Here is an 18,237-nt window from a genome sequence, read left to right as displayed (position 1 = left end):
AAAGAGTCCAAGGCCATAAGGAACTGAAGGAAGGCTGATGTGCTGAGCCTGACCTGCAGATGCTACACTGATCTTAGCACCGCTGGGGTCTTCCCCCGACTGCTACACTCCCCACACCCCTGCTTAACCCTGAACCTGGGGCTGGACCGAGACCCACCTGGATGCAGGGCGAGGAGCGGCCCTGCTGCCCGTGACTATGGAGTGTGTCCAGCAGCCACTGGAGCTGGGCAGTGCCGGGCGGGTTCTGCAAAGAGATGATCCCGAACACCAGCACCTGGCTGGGGTTGCGGGGTGCAGCCAGGAAGCGCTCCAGCTCCACGTCTGATACCAGAGGCGCCTTCACCATGCACTTGCAGCCCCCGCGGATGTCTTCCTTGCGGATGAGTTTCCGCAGCACCACTGGGCAGTCCCAGGGCGAGGCTGCCCACTTGGTGGGGCTGTGTGCCTCACGGGTCTTCCCTCTGCAGGGGGGAGCAGAGCAGGGCAGGGCACTCAGTGCACAGGTCCCAGCCCCTGCCCCCACACCCAGCCCCCCTGGTTTGGTGGGGAGTCTGGGCTGCAGGCAGATTCCAGTCTGGTCTCACTACCCATATGCAGCCCTGTCTGCATATGTGGCAGATTGATCACTCAGCCTCCCTGAGCCTCAGCTTCTTCAGGTGCAAAATGGGAGGAACAAATTATTCCTTCTTCCACCCATTTAGTCAGTAAAAACTTGGGAATTGGCCTTAATTCCTTTCTTTCTCCAACACCCAGCACCCTATTCCATCCATCCACACTACGTTCAAAACAAATCCAGAATCCCACCACTCTTCCTGCCCTCCACTCCTACCAATGTGCTCCCAGCCCCACCATTTTTGTTTTTTTTTAATTTAGTAACATATATATATATATATATATATATATATATAAAACATAAAATTTGCCATTTTAACCATTCTAAGTATACAATTCAGTGGCATTAATTACTTTAACATTATTGTGCTACCATCACCATCTTCCATTACTAAGCTTTTCCATGAGAAACTCTACTCATTAAGCAATAATTCTCCATTCCCTACCCCTCAGCCTCTGAGGGGTTTTTTCTGTTGCTGTGAATTTACTTATTTAAGATATTCCATGTAAGTGGACCCACAAACTATTTGTCTTTTTGTGTCTGACTTATTCCACTTAGCATCGTGTCTTCAAGTGTCATCCATGTTGCAGCTTGTAACAGAACTTCATTCCTTTTTAGGAGTGAATAATATTCCATTGTTTGGAAACATTACATTTTGTTTTATATATGCTGTATGGTGGGGGTCACATTTCATTCTTTTTCCATGTGACTAGCACATATTGCAGCACCATCTGTTGAAAAAAAATTTTGAGGGGTAGTGCATGGGCTGGGAATTGAACTTGGGTCTTCTGTATGGCAGGCGGGACTCCTACTGCTGAACTACCCTTGCACCTTCTAGAGACACCACATTTTGATTATCCATTCATCTATCAGTGGAAACCTGCTCCATCATTTCTTGCCTCAAAGTCTGCAATTGCCTCCTAATGGGTCTCCCTGCTTTCTTTTATATCCCCTCTTCAGTCTATTCTTCACCCAGTAGACAGAGGGATCCAGTTAGGACCTAAGTCAGGTCTGGTCATTCCCTCTTTGAACCCCTCCCCCAACCCCTCTCCCGACAGTTCTTTCCATTTTTGCAGTATGAAAATAAAAATCACTGCAGTGTCCTTCAAGGAGGTACATGACCTGGCCCCCTCTCCGTATTCCCCTCACCCCTCTTATTCTTCTCCAATCATTCTCACCTTGTTCATTGTACTCCAGCCATACTGGCCTCTTTGCTTATCTAACCACCTCAGGGCCTTTGCTTTTCCTGATCCTTCCTCCCAGAGGGCCACAAAATTCACTCTATGTCCTCCCTGAGGTATTTATTCAATGTCCCCTTCTCAGTGAGGACTTCTCCACCCCCAGTACTCTCCCCACCCCCTCTCTGCTTTATTTTTCCCTATAGCATTCCTCATTATATCATTTATTAAGCACCTACTATGTACCAGACACTGCACTGGGTTGTGAGGGTTGTGAGGGATGTTGTATTTAGATGGTGATAGGCACTGTCCAAATATAAAGTGCTGCTGTGACTCTATTTTTATCTATATCTTACGTAGTGTTTAACATTTTATAGCATCCACAGCCCTTGGAATAACATTGTCTTGGTTAATTGTGTCAACAGCCCTCTGGAATAGATTGGGCAGAAACCAATCGGAAAATAGAAGGCTCCCACCAGGTTAATATAGTGCCCAAGTTCATATAGTAATTGAGTGGCAAGCACCAGGATTAGAAACCAGGTTGTCCTAAAACAAGAGCAATGGAAGTAATTTATTACTCAGAATTTTCCTGGGGCTCTTTAATACTAACAAATACTCACTGAAAAAACTTAAAAATGTCTCATGTTCAAGAAACTGCACATCTGGGGGTTGGAGAAAAGGTCTAGCTATTCATCACAGGATAAATTAAAAGTGTACCAAGGATTTAAATGTGAGAAAATTAAACCATAAAAGTTTTAGTAGAAAACATGTGAAGATTATTTTATGATCTTGGAGCAGGGAAGGTCTTTTATAACTATGACTCAAAAGTCCAGAAGTCATAATAGAAAAGGATTCATAAATTCAATTGAACAAAAGCAAAAAAAAAAAAAAAAAAAAAAACCCTACAGGGCAAAACTACAAGCAAAGACAAAAGCAATTGACAAACTAGGAAACAAACCTGAAACGCCTATAGACAAGTGGCTAATTTCCCTCTGATATAAAGAACTGGAAATCAATTAGAAGAAGTTACTATCTCAAAAAATATAAGCAAAGGACAGACAATGCACCCCCAAGAGAGCCTCTTTTGTTGCTCAGATGTGGCCTCTCTCTCCAGCCAATATGATGAGCAGTCTCACCACCCTCCCCCTCTCTGCGTGGGACATGACTCCCAGGGGTGTGGACCTTCCTGGCAACGTGGGACAAAGATCCTAGAATGAGCTGAGACTCAGCATTAAAGGACTTAGAAAAACGTCTAGAATGAGCTGAGAATTAACATCAAGGGATTGAGAGAACCTTCTCGACCAAAAGGGGGAAGAGTAAAATGAGACAAAGTGTCAATGACTGAGAGATTCCAGAGTTGAGAGGTTATCTTGGAGGTTATTCTTACGCATTAAGCAGATATCACCTTGTTGTTCAAGATGTAGTGGAGAGGCTGGAGGGAACTGCCTGAAAATGTAGTGCTGTGTTCCAGTAGCCATGTTTCTTGATGATGATTGAACAATGATAAAGCTTTCACAATGAGACTCTGTGAATGTGAAAACCTTATGTCTGATGCTCCTTTTAGCTACTATGTATCAACAGAAGAGTAGAACATATGGAATAAAAATAAATAATAGGGGGAACAAATGTTAAAATAAATTCAGTTTGAAATAGTGGTAAATGAAAGCGAGGGGTAAGGGATATGGTACATATAGTTTTTTTTTCTCTATTATTTTATTTCTTTTTCTGTTGTCTTTTTATTTCTTTTTCTAAATCGATGCAAATGTACTAAGAAATGATGAATATGCAACTATGTGATGATATTAAGAATTACTGATTTATATGTAGAATGGAATGATATCTAAAGGTTTTGTTTGTTAATTTTTTTTAATTAATAAAAAAAGTTAAAAAAAAGGACAGACAACGAAAAGACAAGCATATAAAGATGATTTCTAAAATGATAAAAAGATGCTCAATTTCAATAAGATACATACAAATTGAAACTACACTAACGTGTCATTTTTCACCTATTCAATTGACACAAATCCAAGAGACTTGATGTGAATGTAAATTGCATAGCCCTTATGGAGATTGATATGGTAATATCTTTTAAAATTATAAATCATATGACCCTTCACCTAGAAATTCCATCTCTACAGTATTTATTTACAGATATATTTGAACAAATGTGAAATGATGAATGAAGACAGTTATTGCCTCCAGTGTTAGTTATAATAGGAATAGGGGTTGGGTAAACCAATGGGGGAACATCTATACAATGGAATCTTACGCAGCAAAGAGGGACAAAGGGAGGAAGCTCTTCTGTGGATAATCTCAAAGATATGTTGGTGAATGATAAGAGAAAAGTTCAGAACCAGGTTTAAATCATTTTCTTTAAGGGGGAAGAAATGAAGTATATTTGCAAAGGTATAAAGAAACTCTAACTGGGTTTTGCCAATGGAAGCACCAGCAGGAGACCCGAGGGAAGGGAAGCATTAAGTTGGATATTTATTTCTCTGGTTCCTTCCTACACAGTCCTCTCAGCCACAGGCCAAGGACCCTCTCAGAAGGCCCGCCTCCACTGTGCTTTCTCTGTCCAGGTTCTAGGAAACGTTCCTTCTCTTTCCTCCTCCAGAGGAACAAGACTTCTTTGTTCCTGGCTCTGAGGAACTGCACTATCCCTTGTGATAGCCTCTAATCCTGCCCACACCTTGGTAAGTATTGCTTTTATTCAAATCTCCCTAGGTTACCCAATATGCGTACGCCATCTGTTTCCTGCCAGAAACCCAACTGAAAAAGTTGCAACATCTAAAATTTGGGAGATTGAACAGAGAAATTCATATTTCTTTATGAGTCAGCAGCCTAAAGCCAATGAGCCTGTATTCCTAAACGGTGAAAAGGTCCTGGTCCTGCAGGTAAGCTTTGTTCACCTCTGCCCCACGAGTCAAATTCAGCCTAGCTTTTGATATCCTCATCCCCCTTCCCACTCTAACCTGACTTTACTCTACTCTTCCGGTTGTCCCATGTACTTGGAATAAACCCCCTATCCTCTACCTGCCAGCTCTGGCCTCTGTGAGCCTGAAGCCTACACCCAGTAGCTGGTCCCCACAGCTCCTGCCCAGGCTTAGGCTCTTTCCAGGTAGGACAGCTGTTGGAGTAGCAGGAACTTGCCTCTTCTACTCAGTGCTCTGTTATCAGCATCTTCTCTGGAGCTCCTGGGACTGGAAGGAGGATAACCGAAGGAGGCTTTTGCAGGTTCTGGCCATCCTTGCTCACTGTTACCACATCGGGAGTGACTATTGTCTTCCAGGTTTCCCTAAAAACCCCTCCCAGTCCCCTTTGCTGCCCTGCTGTCTGCTGTCTAAGGCAAACCTAATCAAAGTATATGGTTAAGGTAACCCTGGTGTAATAGACAAACAGATTTATCTGTTCCATCCTTTTCTCCCACAATGTTCCCGAGGGTGTCTGGAAACACCTAAGCACACAACTCTATTTGCTTTTACACTTTAAATAGTACTTTTGCACATTTTGTAAATAGTCTTTGCTCTTCACAGGAACATGGGAAAGCACATGGGGGAGAGAAAACAGAGCAAGAATTATTATGCCCATTTGACAGGTGATGAAATTGAGGTTTTCAGAGGTTGAATGACTAAAAAGCAGTCATTTGAGAGGCTGAGAGACACTAAAACCAGTGTGAACTTTGTCAATTCCCATAACCTTCTCAGGGTTTTGGGACTGTGCTCTATGAAGTGAGGAGAGTGGTTTCTAGGATCAAAGGAGAAAATGACTCAGAGACCCATTGAACAGCCCTGTGACAATTCATAACAATGGACCTGAATGGGAACTGGGGTCTCTCCATCTGGGCCAGGGTTCCTGGCCATATATACTGATAGGGGTATGTTTGTAATTTGCACATTTTATTCCCACCTAACTCCTCACAAACCTATTTTCTCTTGCTCTACTCCATCTGAATTAATGACAACATCACTGTTCTAGTTTGCTAGCTGCCAGAATGCAGCACACCAGAGACAGATTGGCTTTTAATAAAAGGGGATTTATTTTGTTAGTTCTTCAGAGAAAAGGCAGCTGACTTTCATCTGAGGTTCTTTCTTACATGGGAAGGCACAGGGTGGTCTCTGCTGGCCTTCTCTCCAGGCCTCTGGGTTCCAACAACTTTCCCTGGGGTGATTCCCTTCTGCATCTCCAAAGGCCTGGGCTGAGCTGCAAGTGCTGAGATGAGGTATGCTGAGCTGCTTAGGCTGTGCTATGTGTGCTTTCTCATTTAAGCACCAGCCAATTAAGTCAAATGTCATTCATTGCAGCAGGCATGCCTCCCAGCCGACAGCAGATGTACTCAGGAACAGATGAGGTTCACGTACCATTGGCACATGTCCACAGCAACAGAACTAGGTGCTTTCACCTGGCCAAGTTGACAACTGAATCTAACTACCATATGTCCACCCCTTGTCAACTTGGCAACTACATGCATCACCTTAAACAATATTAAGGTGAAAAAAAAATTCTCTTCTGGCTATGGATCTGTGAATCTCAAAACAAGTTGTCTGGTACCAATATGAAAAGGAGGGACAGTCACAGGATCCACAGGGAGAAACTGGAAGGAAAACCCACAGGGCAAACACCATTGGATTTCAAAGTCTGAAAGTCATTTATCCTTCAGCTTTAGAAAGTGGCAGTCCCACCCTTTCCAAGAGCCTATGCAGTGGCCCGCCTCTTTCCAAATCAACCTCGAGGAACATTGAGGAGACCACCTTTTTCTCGGCTCCACTCTCTCCAGGCATCAGAGCCACCCCTGGGCTCTCTACCATTTCTGGGGCACATACTCAACCCCTCCATGTGGTGGCACCTAGGCTCTTCCCAGTCCCCAGGGAGCATGCTATACCTTTTCCAAGGCCTGAGGCTGCACAACTCTTCCACTGTAATGAGATGGGAGACTCATCTTCTGCCCTCAGGGCAAACTCACCCTCTCCATGTATATGGGTGGATCCATTCTCCTGGCTGAGGTTTCTTGGCTTCAGATCTGAGTATCCATGGTTCTCACTCTGCAAACTCCAATTTGTCCCTTTGTGTCCCCCTTTGTGCAGATTGGCAGTGGTTCCGTTTACACCAACAGTCTCTTCAAACACTCCAGGACTTCTCCATCATTCTCTTCACAATTCCTCCAAAATCTTCCCCTTAGCCATCCAATAAACCATTCCAACATATCTGGTATTTGCAAACCACAGCAGCCCCCTAGTCTCCAGTACCAAAATGTATTAGTTAGGGTTCTCTAGAGAAACAGAATCAACAGAGAACACTCGCAAATATAAAATTTATAAAAGTGTCTCATGTGACCACAGGAACACAGAGTCCAAAATCCGCAGGGCAGGCTGTGAAGCTGACAATTCTGATGGAAGGTCTGTATGAACTCCACAGGCGAGGCTCACGGGCCAAAGCAGGAGAGCTCCTGCTCTTTGGCCTGTCTCTTCTGAATCCTCCTTAAAAGGCTTCCAGTAATTAGATTAAGCATCACTCATTGCAGAAGACACTCCCCTTTGGCTGATTACAAATGGAATCAGCTGTGGATGCAGCTGACGTGATCATGATTTAATTCTATGAAATGTCCTCATCGCAACAGACAGACCAGCACTTGCCCAACCAGACAAATAGGTACCACCACTTGGCCAAGTTGACACATGAACATGACCATGACAATCATTTTTCAGTTACTTAAACCCAAAGCCTAAAAGTCATCCATGATACTTCTCTTTTCCTTATCCCATAACTATCAGTGAGTTGATCCTGTTAGTTCAATTTCTGAAACTAATTACAAATCTGTTGAATCTTCTCCTCCTTCTACCACACTTGACAGCACATCACTGGTATCACCCAGATTACTAAGATGGTTTCTAACTGCTTTGGGTCCTCTCTTGCCAACCTATAATCATTTCCTCACAGAGCAATCACAGATATTTCACATTTTCTTTTTCTTTTTGCATAGGCAGGCATCAGGAATTGAACCCAGGTCTCTGGCATGGCAGGTGAGTACTCTGCCTGTTGAACCACTGTGGCCCGATGTTTCACTTTTGACAATAGCTGAGTAGGGTATTTTGGACCAAACTTCATTGTGAGAAAAATTAGAAAAGTTCAACAAAATATTTTTTTTAAAAAATCTATTTAAGGGCACTAGAGACCTCTCAAGTCAGTGAGAATTTTCAGGGTCAGGATCTGGAAAAAGAGAGAAACCAAGAAAGAAGAACCTATCACTTAGGACTGCTTTATCCCTCGAGGCAATTGCTGATTCTGAAATGAACCCTGGGCATGACAGGCTGAGGGGCTGAACAGAGCTCCTGACAGGTTGATGGGGCTGGAGGAGTAAAATAGAAGTTCAGGGCCCATCAAGGAAAAAGTTCCTTGTGAACAGCCCAAGTTTTTGGATGAGGACTAAAAGAATTATATCCTTAGAGTAAAGGTGAAATAGAAATAGACAAACCTTCCAAAAGATTGAAGCACATCTTTAATCCCAGTGTGGATTTGGGTGACCTGCTCCTTGCCTAGTTGCCTGTTGAAAGCAAAGGCAAACCCTCTCTGGAGGAACATTATCTAGAGCCTGTATAATTTTTCTCCATAATTTCTCTATAATTTTTCATGTATGATATCTGGCACACTCACACACACAAAATCAGGTATAAAAAAAGGAAGAATTGGATAAAAACTATAAGAAACAGAGCCACAGCGTAGATACACATACACACATATTCAGACATGTCATAAATATATAGGAATTATCTGAAATAGACTTTAAAGTAACTATGATTACTATGTACCAGAAAATAGGAACCAAGATGGAGAATTTCAGTAGAAAATTAGAATACAAAATAATCAAATGTGCCCAATGGATGGAGGTGGCTGAAGGATACACTGACTGAGTAGAATGGCGCACTGTGCTATATACATATGATTGGATATTGTGCTGCTACAGAGGGGAACAAAGTTGTGAGGCATGCAATGTTGTGAATGAACCTGTGGGACATTATGTGATGTAAAATAAGCCAGAAACAAAAGAGCAAATATTGTATGGTCTCATTTAAACAAAACAAGAAAATTGGATTGTAAGCTCTTACAGCAGTCATATTTAGTCCAGAGCAGGAATTGCTATTTCTAGATTTTGAGAAGCTGTGCTATATATGTGTAACCTGATATTTTCCTGGAATTTTGGGTACCTGTGTGACACCTAAGACAGAGTAGGAGTTCTGCGGTTCTGAAGGTCAGCACTGCTACATACAACAACTTAGAGAAATTGAAAAGGAGATCAGGCTTCAATTAGAGATCAGAATACATTTATCTTAAGGAAGACATTGTCTGTATTTTAGAACTTCACTTACTTTATGAGACCAAAGGAAGAGAGGTTTATTTTGTCCAGAATCTAAATTTTCTGTAGCACATAATCTAACTCAACCTGTCTGGATAAATCATTTAAACAACCTAAATACAGGGAGCCCAGAGTAGGAATGAAGGCTTACAATTCTTCATAGCTTAATGTAATACCTGGATACATCCCAGAGTATGTTGAGCAGATAGGTAAAAAGTGTTGGCAAAGTCTCTTGAGAGATGGGAGAAAAAATATGGACCTATTAAACCTTACCACGAAACCCCTGATACTGTCCCAAACATTAGGGACTCCCAAGTTGATAGGCCAACCTTGATCTTGAGGCTTGCTCTTGTGAAGCTTATTTACGTAACAGAGAAACTTAGCCTACCTATAGTTATGCCTAAGAGTTACTTCCAGAGGACCTCTTTTGTGGCTCAGATGTGGCCTCTCTCTCTCTGAGCACAAGTCCGTAAGTGAAATCATTACTCTCTCCCCTACATAGGATATGACATCCAGGGATGAAAGTCTCCCTGGCAACATGGGATATGACTCCCAGGGATGAGCCTGGCTGTCCTGGCACCGCAGGATTGACAAATACCTTCCTGACCAAAATGGGGAAAATAATTGTAACAAATAAGGTATCAGTAGCTGAAAGAGTTCAAATAGAGTCAAGAGGCTATTCTGAAGGCTACTCTTACACAAGCTTCAGCTAGATATTGCTACTCATCATGGTTTGCCAGAACCCAACTGTTCTAGCTTGCTAGCTGCCAGAATGTAATATACCAGAAACAGAATGGCTTTTAAAAAGGGAAATTTAATAAGTTGCTAGTTTACAGTTCTAAGGCCAAGAAAATATCCCAATTAAAACAAGTCTATAGAAATGGCCAATCTAAGGCATCCAGGGAAAGATACCTTGGTTCAAGAAGGCTGATGAAGTTCAGGGTTTCTCTCTCAAGTGGAAGGGCATGTGGCGAACGCAGTCAGAGTTTCTCTCTCATCTGGAAAGGCACACAGTGAACATGGTCAGGGGTCCTCTCTCAACTGGAAGGACATATGGTGAACACAGCATCATATGCTAGCTTCTTCTCCTGGCTTCTTGTTTCATGAAACTCCCTAGGAGGCACTTTTCGTCTTTATCTCCAAAGGTCACTGGCTGGTGGACTGTGCTTCTTGTGGCTATGTTGTTCTGCTTTGCTCTCTCTGAATCTCTTTCTTTCTCCAGAATGTTTCCTCTTTTATAGGACTCCAGAAACTAATCAAGACTCACCCAAATGGGTGGAGTCATGCCTTCAGCTAATCCAGTTTAACAACCACTCAGATTAAATCACATCTCCAGGGAGATGATCTAATTATAGTTCCCAACATACAGTATTGAATAGGGATTGTTTTGGCTTTACAAAATGGGATTTTGATTGAAACATGGCTTTTCTAGGGGACATACATCCTTTCAAACCAGCACACCAACCAAAATCATTCCCATCAACCCTAAAGAACACTTAGGGCTTTAGTTAAGATTCTACAAAGTTCCCATGCATTATGATTACTTTCCAGAAACCTACAACCTCCAGATGGGTTTCTAGGCCAGATAAGTCCTGAAACCCAGAGGGGCCAGCCTCTCCAAGAATATTACTCTATCCCATATTAAACAAAGCTCTTTACAACATGAAAAAGTTAGAATGGGCATAGCCAAATACCCCTAAAGATTGGGAAAAAGATAAACGAGAAGGTGGAATTATAATAGAGAAGATATGATTTAACAAATGAGTATGAGTGTAGAATCAATTATATTGATATTTCTTTTTAGTCTCTAGTATCATGGAGCAGCTAGAAGTAAAACCCTAAAATTGTGGAATTGTAACCCATACCAAACTCTGAAATCTGCTCTACAACTAATTGTTGCAGTGTACTTTGAAATTTATTGCTTTTTTTGCATATATTTTTATGTATATTTCACAATGAAAAAAGAGAATCAAATAGAAACTTGGGAACTGAAAAATGGAATAAATCATAGACACAAGTGATGATTTTTAGCAGCAGATTAGACACAGTTAAAGAGCATATTAGTCAATGGGAAGATAGGTCAGTAGAAAATACCCAGAATGAAGTGCCTAGAGGGGAAAACTGGAAAATATAGATTAAAGAAGGGGAGACCTATGGAACTCAGTGAAAAGGTCTAAGATGAAAGTATCTGGAGTTCTAGTTTTGAGTGGGGGAGGAAGGGAAAGAGGCAAAATTTAATGAAATAATGGCTTAGAATTTTCCATAACTGATGAAATCCACAGATTCAAACATTTCTACAAATGGGATAAATAAAATGAAAATCACATGAGGTCCATCATAGAAAAGCCACTAAAAAACTAAGAGGAAAAAAACAAAACAGAATTCAGGGTAAAAAAGATACATCGACTTAAACTTCAAAGGAACAACAATAAGACTGAGCTCTCACTTCTTAACAGATATGAGAGAAGCCAGAAAACCATAGAAAAACAAATCCAGGTGCTAAAAAAAAAATTGCCAATCATAGAAAATAACTTCCAAAAATGAAGGTAAAATAAAGACATATTCAGGCAGAAAAAAAAAAAAGGCACCAGAAGACATACTAAAGGAAATTCTAATGGAAGTTTTTCAGGCGGAAGGAAAATGATCCCAAATGGAAGTAAAGATGCAATAAAGAATGCAGAGTGATGTAAAGGGTAAATGTGTGAACAAATTTAATTGTAAACTAACCGTATAAAAATGCTTGAAATAATATCTTATGAGGTAGTTTATAATCTAGATAGATAGATAAATAGAAAGAATTTAAATACATGACAACAATAGCACCAAAGGAAGGAAGTGGGATAAATAGAAAAATTCTAAATCATCACATTGTTTGGGAAGTGGTAAAAGTATTAAATTATATTAGATTTTAATAAATCAAGAATGCATTTTATTAATCTCTGGAGTAACCACTATAGGAATAGTAAAATAATTTTTAACTAATTAAAGTGGAAAAGAAAATATTTTTTGTTTGATTAACCCAAAAGTAGGCACGAGAACAGAGTACAAGGAATGTAGAACAAGTGAGCCAAATAGAAAACAAATAGTAAGGTGGTAAATTAATACCAAATATTGTCATATTTGTCATAATATAAATGCAAAGAAATGAAATACTCTAATTAAAAGACAAAGATTGACAGATTGGATAAAAAAAAACGAATCTCCAAATACATGTTTCTTACAAGAGATGCATCTTAAAATAAGAGTACAGAAAGGCTGAAATTTTTTTAAAAAAAGGAAAAGGGAAAAAGACAAAAAAAAAGCTTATGCTGCTATCTAATATGAGACATAGTAGACTATAAGAAAGGAAGCATTTCTAGAGGTAAAGAGGGTGTTCTTAATGATAAAATGGATAACCACAGGAAGATACAACAATCCTAAGTTTATACTTGCCTGATAACAGAGTCTTACAATATCCACAGCAAAACTGATAGAATTAAAAGGAGAAATAGATAACTCCAGAATCATAGTGGGAAATATTAATACACTCGTCAGTAGACTATACAAGTAAAAAAAAAATGAGTAAGGTATATAGAAAATTTGAACAATGTGATTGACATACCTGACCTAACATTTATAAAACACTATACCAGGCGGCGCAGCGGTAGCTCAATGGCAGAATTCTTGCCTGCCGTGCCAGAGACCGGGGTTCAATTCCTGGAGCCTGCCCATGCCAAAAACCAAAAACAAAACACTATACCAAATGACTACAGAACATTCATTGATTTCAAATGCACATGAAATATTTACTAAACCAGACCATGTCTTGTCATAAAGCAAGACAACAAAGTTCAGAGGATTGAAATCATGCACTTTGTTCTCTGACCACAGCACAATTAAACATTAGCAAAAAAAAGATTTCTAGAAAAATCCCCAAGAAGTATAATTTATACCTTTTAAAAAAAGGATAATCTGCATTCTGATGAGACAAGAAAGAATAAACTATTTTGAACAAAAAAAAATTACATATCCTGGAATAAAAATAATGAAAATATGACATGTCAAAACTTGTGGGATGCAACAAAAGCTGGACTTAGAATGAGATTCACAGCATTATATGCACATCTGTCAAAAAAGAATTTAAAAACCCATTTATCTAAACATCCACACTTCAAAACAGTCAGAAAAAATATATAAATTAAACTCAAAGAAAGCAAATAGAAGGAAATAATAAGAAAAAGCAACAATTAATGAAATAAAAAATATGTCATTAAAAGGTTAAAATTTGGTTCTTTGAAAACGCTAATAAATTGATAAATCCTGGAAAGCCTGATTAAGGGAAAAAGAAAAAAGACAAATAACTAATACTAGTACTACAAAAGGGGTTCTTTAGTCATTTAAACTATCACAAAATGGAATTTGAAAAATTTTATTTCAACTTCTTTAAACATTTAGATGAAATGTATAAATTCCTAGAAAAACCCAACTTACCAAAATGTACACAAAAGGAATAGAAAATCTAAGTAGTCCTAAATCTATCAAAATAAAAATTTTAATGAATAACTTGAACGGAAAGAAAATTCCAGGTATAGATGGCTTCACTGGTAAATTATATCAAACATTTAAGGAAGAAATAACCTAAACTTATAAAAATAATTTTTTTAGCTAAAAAATGAGATATCACCACATATCTATTGGAATGGTTAAAATTAATAAAAAGGAAAAAATGATATCAATAACTGACAAAGATTTGGAGTAACTGGAACTCTTATACATTGCTGGTGAGAATGTAAAATGTTACAGCTACTTGGAAAACAGTTTGACAGTTTCAGTCAAAGCTAAACATACACATAAAATTCAGTTATCCCACACTTAGTGAAATGACTTCAATAGATGAAAGGATAAACAATTTTTTGACTATCCATACCACGGAATATGTGCAGAAAAGAGTTACTATAGAAGGCCTGAAGTTTACATTAAAAAGCCTGCTTACGAAGCTGCCCTTGGCTGGCATCTGGGCACTTGGCACTTGAATTAGTTACTCCCTACACCATGCCTAGACTGTGCAAACAACGTGATTTATGTTGAACCCCTGCTCAATAATAAAAAGAAATGAACTACTGATACATGCAACAATGGAGACAAATCTCACATGAAAGAATATCACATACTAAGTGAAAGAATCTAGATTCAAAAGGCCACATACATTAAAATTCCATTTATATTACATCTTCGAAAATGCAAACCTATAGATACAGAGAAAAGATCAGTAGTTGCTAGGGGTTAAGGATAAGGGAAAGGTGTGACTACAAAAGGGTTAGCATGAGGAAATTGTTTTGGAGGGGGTGAGGTGATGGAACCGTTCTGTATATTGGCTGTTGTGGTAGTCACACAACTTCATGCATTTGTCAAAACTTATAAAACTTTATACCAACAAAAGTAACTTTACTGTATGTAAACTAAAAAATAAATTTAAAAATGAGATAAAATCAATTGCCTTTCTACAAACCAGCCTCAAATTAAAAAAAATAAATTAAAAAACATAATTTATAGTAGCACCAAAAACGATTACATTTCCTGGAATACATCTAATGAAAGACATACAAGACTGCTATGCTGAAAACTACAAAAGGTTATAGAGAGGTTAGGGAAGACCTAAACTAAAAAAGGGAAATACTGTGTTCATATACTGGAAACTTCCAACACTACAAAGACATGAACAATCCTATTGAAACCCCAGCTTCCATCACCGCGTGCCTGCTACCCATCGCAGTACCGGGAGAAATGAATGACAAGGCCAACCTGGACATGACCATGGCCTTGGCTGGGCTTCTGCTGCTCTTCTTCCGAGTGGGGCTTGTAGGAATAGAGCCAAGCTCTTCCTTTGAAGACTCTCCCACTGAGGAGTCTGCCTGTGTTGTCTGAGATCGCAAAATGTTCTCTTCTGAGTGTATACTTAGTTTGGGGCCCCTCTCGGGATGAGGCCCAAATTTCATCTTGCTCCGAGTGCTTTCTTCCTCTTCCCTTACTGGATATTCTATGGTGAACAGACCTGTTGACAGAAGACACTTTTCCTTGTTTCCCCGTCCCAGCCCAGCCCTAGCCAACCTCTCTGCCCCAGCTCTGAGGCTCTAAACCTCTGAGCCCTCTAGCTCATCTCCGCCTCTGCTTCCTCACTCCTCCTGATTCTCCTGTGTGGGTGGCTCCCCCCCATTTACCCAGCACCATGCTGCAACCCGAGTTCAATTAGTGATCAGTAAATGTTGGATGCATGTAAGAATGAGCAAATCTCATTTCCACTTGCTTTTCAAGACCCAGTCCAGATTCCACCCCCCACCCCCTACTCCGCCCCCCAGCTTGGGTTTCAATCAGCATTGCATGCTCCATAGCAGCCAGGGGTCATGACTCAGAGGCTAGGTATACCGAGTGAGACCTCCTCTACCACCCATTCCTGACCCATGCCTTTGTCTTCCCTGAGAATTCTCTTCCCGGATGTCTCCAGATTTAAGTCATTTCCATCTATTTTCTTTGTTGCACTGTATTTGTTTGTGTTCTGGTCTGGCTTTCCATGCTACACTGGACCTCTCATTCCTTCATTCACTTATCAAACATTGATTGAACACTGGGCATACAGAGGTGACCCAGAAAATGCTTCTCTGGGAACTCCTAGTAGAGTGCAGGGTGGGGGACAGGCAAATAAAGAAATATTCCCAATGCAAGGTAGTAAGATTTTTAATTCGAGCAGGTATAAAATGCTGAGGGATCTAGTAGAGGGTGAGACCAATTTTTCTGGGGATGTCAGGGAAGACTTCCCACAGAAAAGGGACATTTGAACCGAGTCTAAGAAATTCCCCAGGGAGGTCCTGGGGGAAGCACGGTCCCCTGGGACCCAGCACAGAGTAGGGGGTGGTGCTCCTTTATTCCCAGGCCATCCCATCGAGATGAGCCTAGATAGATATGGAAGTGATCTTGAGGCCACCCTCGCCTGCCCTGGGGGAGCTCTGTGGGCCCAACAAGGACAGCCAGGTGAGAACTTCCGCAACAAGTAGAGGGTAACGGGCTAAAATGGATAATGCACAATAGGAGAGGTGGCGCTGAGAGGTGAACTAAGTGTGGAGTGGGGACAGAGAGGGATTTGGAGAGACAATGTGTGAGAGAGAAAAATAAGACAGACACATGGAGAAATTAAAGACACATAGGGAGAGAACCCAGAAATTGAAGTTGGCCAAGTTCATTGTTTATTAGCTGTGTGGCCTTGGCAAATCCCTTCAGCAGCCCAAGCCTGATGATCCTATCTACAAATGGGAAAATCATCCCTGCTTTGCCTGTTTCCCTGGAGACTCAGACACAAGATGGAACAATGGATGGGTGGCAAAGAGCTGTCCTCTGAGACTATCTGCAGGTGACCCAGGCTTGGGGAAGCAATTAAATAGGTCTCCTCCCACCTTCTGCCCCCTTGGTACCTGCTGCCAGCAAGACAGAATTCATGAACTGAGTCACTGTCTTCTGAAACCGCTTCTTGATCTCCGCCAGGGCTCGACTCATCTTAGAAGTTTTGTCGTCTACACTGTTGAATCTGTGGGTCATCTGGAGAGAGAAAAAGGGGAGAGGCAGCTGTCACCTGTCTTGTAAGAAGTGGTCTGCCGTGCCCAGAGAAAATCGGGACTTGCTCTTGTTTGGAGGAGGTGCCTTTCCTCTACCTGGAAACACTTACCTCTCCCGCAGTCAAATGAATTCTTCCTGCACATTGGGCCAGGCCTGACTCTTAACCTCCCCTCTCTGATTCTACTGGGCAGAGCTGTTCCTTGACTTTGGGGACACAAAGACCCAGACTCCTGGACTCAATTCAGGATGACTCTGAAGGGCTATTCTGGCTTCAGGACTCCCTGTGAGATGGCAGACACCTTTGTTGTGACTGCATTGCAGATCAACCTCTCTTTCTGCCCCAGTCTACTTCCTTCAACCCCCAAAGGGGTCGTTCCTAAGAGTAGTCCCCAGTAGACTCCCGCACACTGGTCTGCACTTCAGAGTCTGTTCCCTGATGAACCCGACCTGAGGTGCACTCTGAACAGCTGGGGCTTATCCATGGTACTGCAGAAAGCAGGCTCAGGTTCCAGAAGTATTTCTAGTCAAAGCCTGACTTTAAAAGTCTTTTTCTTCCAGGAAGCCTTCCCCGGTTTCCTTAACTAAGAGTGATTGCTTCCTAGGCTAACTTCCACATTTGTCCTGCTTCCATTCCTTTCTTTCCTGCCCTGTGCCCTGATCATTTTCCTACTTCTTTTATGCCTAAATTTTGTCAGCTCCTTGAGGGTAGGATCCACACTTCCTATGTCTTCCACTTAACATAGTCTAGGTATGTACAAATATTTTCTTCTGTGGAATTTAAGCATCAGGTGGGGAGAGTGAGGTTGGGTGGTGCACAGATTTTCTGAAGAATAACAAAGTAGGCTCATGCTTCCTTCTTCACTCTGCAGGCAGGAATTCTGTAAAGAATGCCCCAATTAATAGCAAAGTCTGAACAATCCTTCATATTGCTGGCTCCAGCTGCTGCTTCTGGGCTAATTTTATTTATTTATTTGTAATTTACACCCAGCCTGCTTCCAAAAAGGATTTGAGGCAGCACTCCAGGCTAATAAAGCATTTAAATTGAGGTATTGCCTCACTTCCAAAGTGCTGCCTAGATAGAAATATTTAGTGAGGAGCCCAGGCACAGGGCTATAAAAGCTGGGACTGCCAGTTTGGCTGTTGCTCTGATGGGTGATGATGCGTCTCTGGAGAAACCTTCTAACAAGCTTCCCAATGACAGAAGCTTTGAGGGTGGAGCCCATCCCGCACAGCTTTCCTAGGCGACTGTGACTTTTGCTGCCGAGGATAAGCAGATCCAAACAAGCCTAGTTGAAGAAATTGTTAAAGTCATAGGATGGGAGCATGGCAAAGTTGGGCAGGTCCTCACTACAAACTGCTTTACAGATGGGGAAACTGAGGTCCAGATCAGGAAAGAGACTGGCTCCATGTCCTATGGTCTTAGTCTAAACTTTTTGCCAAACCCCATGCTCAGCAAATTTACTCAGAGGCTCCTGGCAGTTAGAGCTCTCTCAGTTCAAGAATCTAACAAGAAC

At 41.2% G+C, this 18,237-nt stretch overlaps 1 protein-coding gene across 1 annotated transcript in view; it reads right to left on the bottom strand.

Moving 5' to 3' along the window:
* C9H3orf20 (chromosome 9 C3orf20 homolog) overlaps positions 1–18,237 on the bottom strand; it is an 87,699-nt gene that overhangs the window by 12,455 nt on the left and 57,007 nt on the right. The window contains exons 12-14 of the mRNA XM_077116434.1: positions 16,582–16,705; positions 14,921–15,170; positions 158–461 (exon numbers count right to left, since the gene is read on the bottom strand). Coding sequence (XP_076972549.1) covers positions 158–461; positions 14,921–15,170; positions 16,582–16,705 — 678 coding nt within the window. The remainder of the gene's footprint in view (positions 1–157; positions 462–14,920; positions 15,171–16,581; positions 16,706–18,237) is intronic.

Source organism: Tamandua tetradactyla, chromosome 9 (genome assembly GCF_023851605.1).
Source record: "Tamandua tetradactyla isolate mTamTet1 chromosome 9, mTamTet1.pri, whole genome shotgun sequence".
NCBI lineage: Eukaryota > Metazoa > Chordata > Mammalia > Pilosa > Myrmecophagidae > Tamandua > Tamandua tetradactyla.
This window is presented reverse-complemented; position numbering and strand designations above follow the sequence as displayed.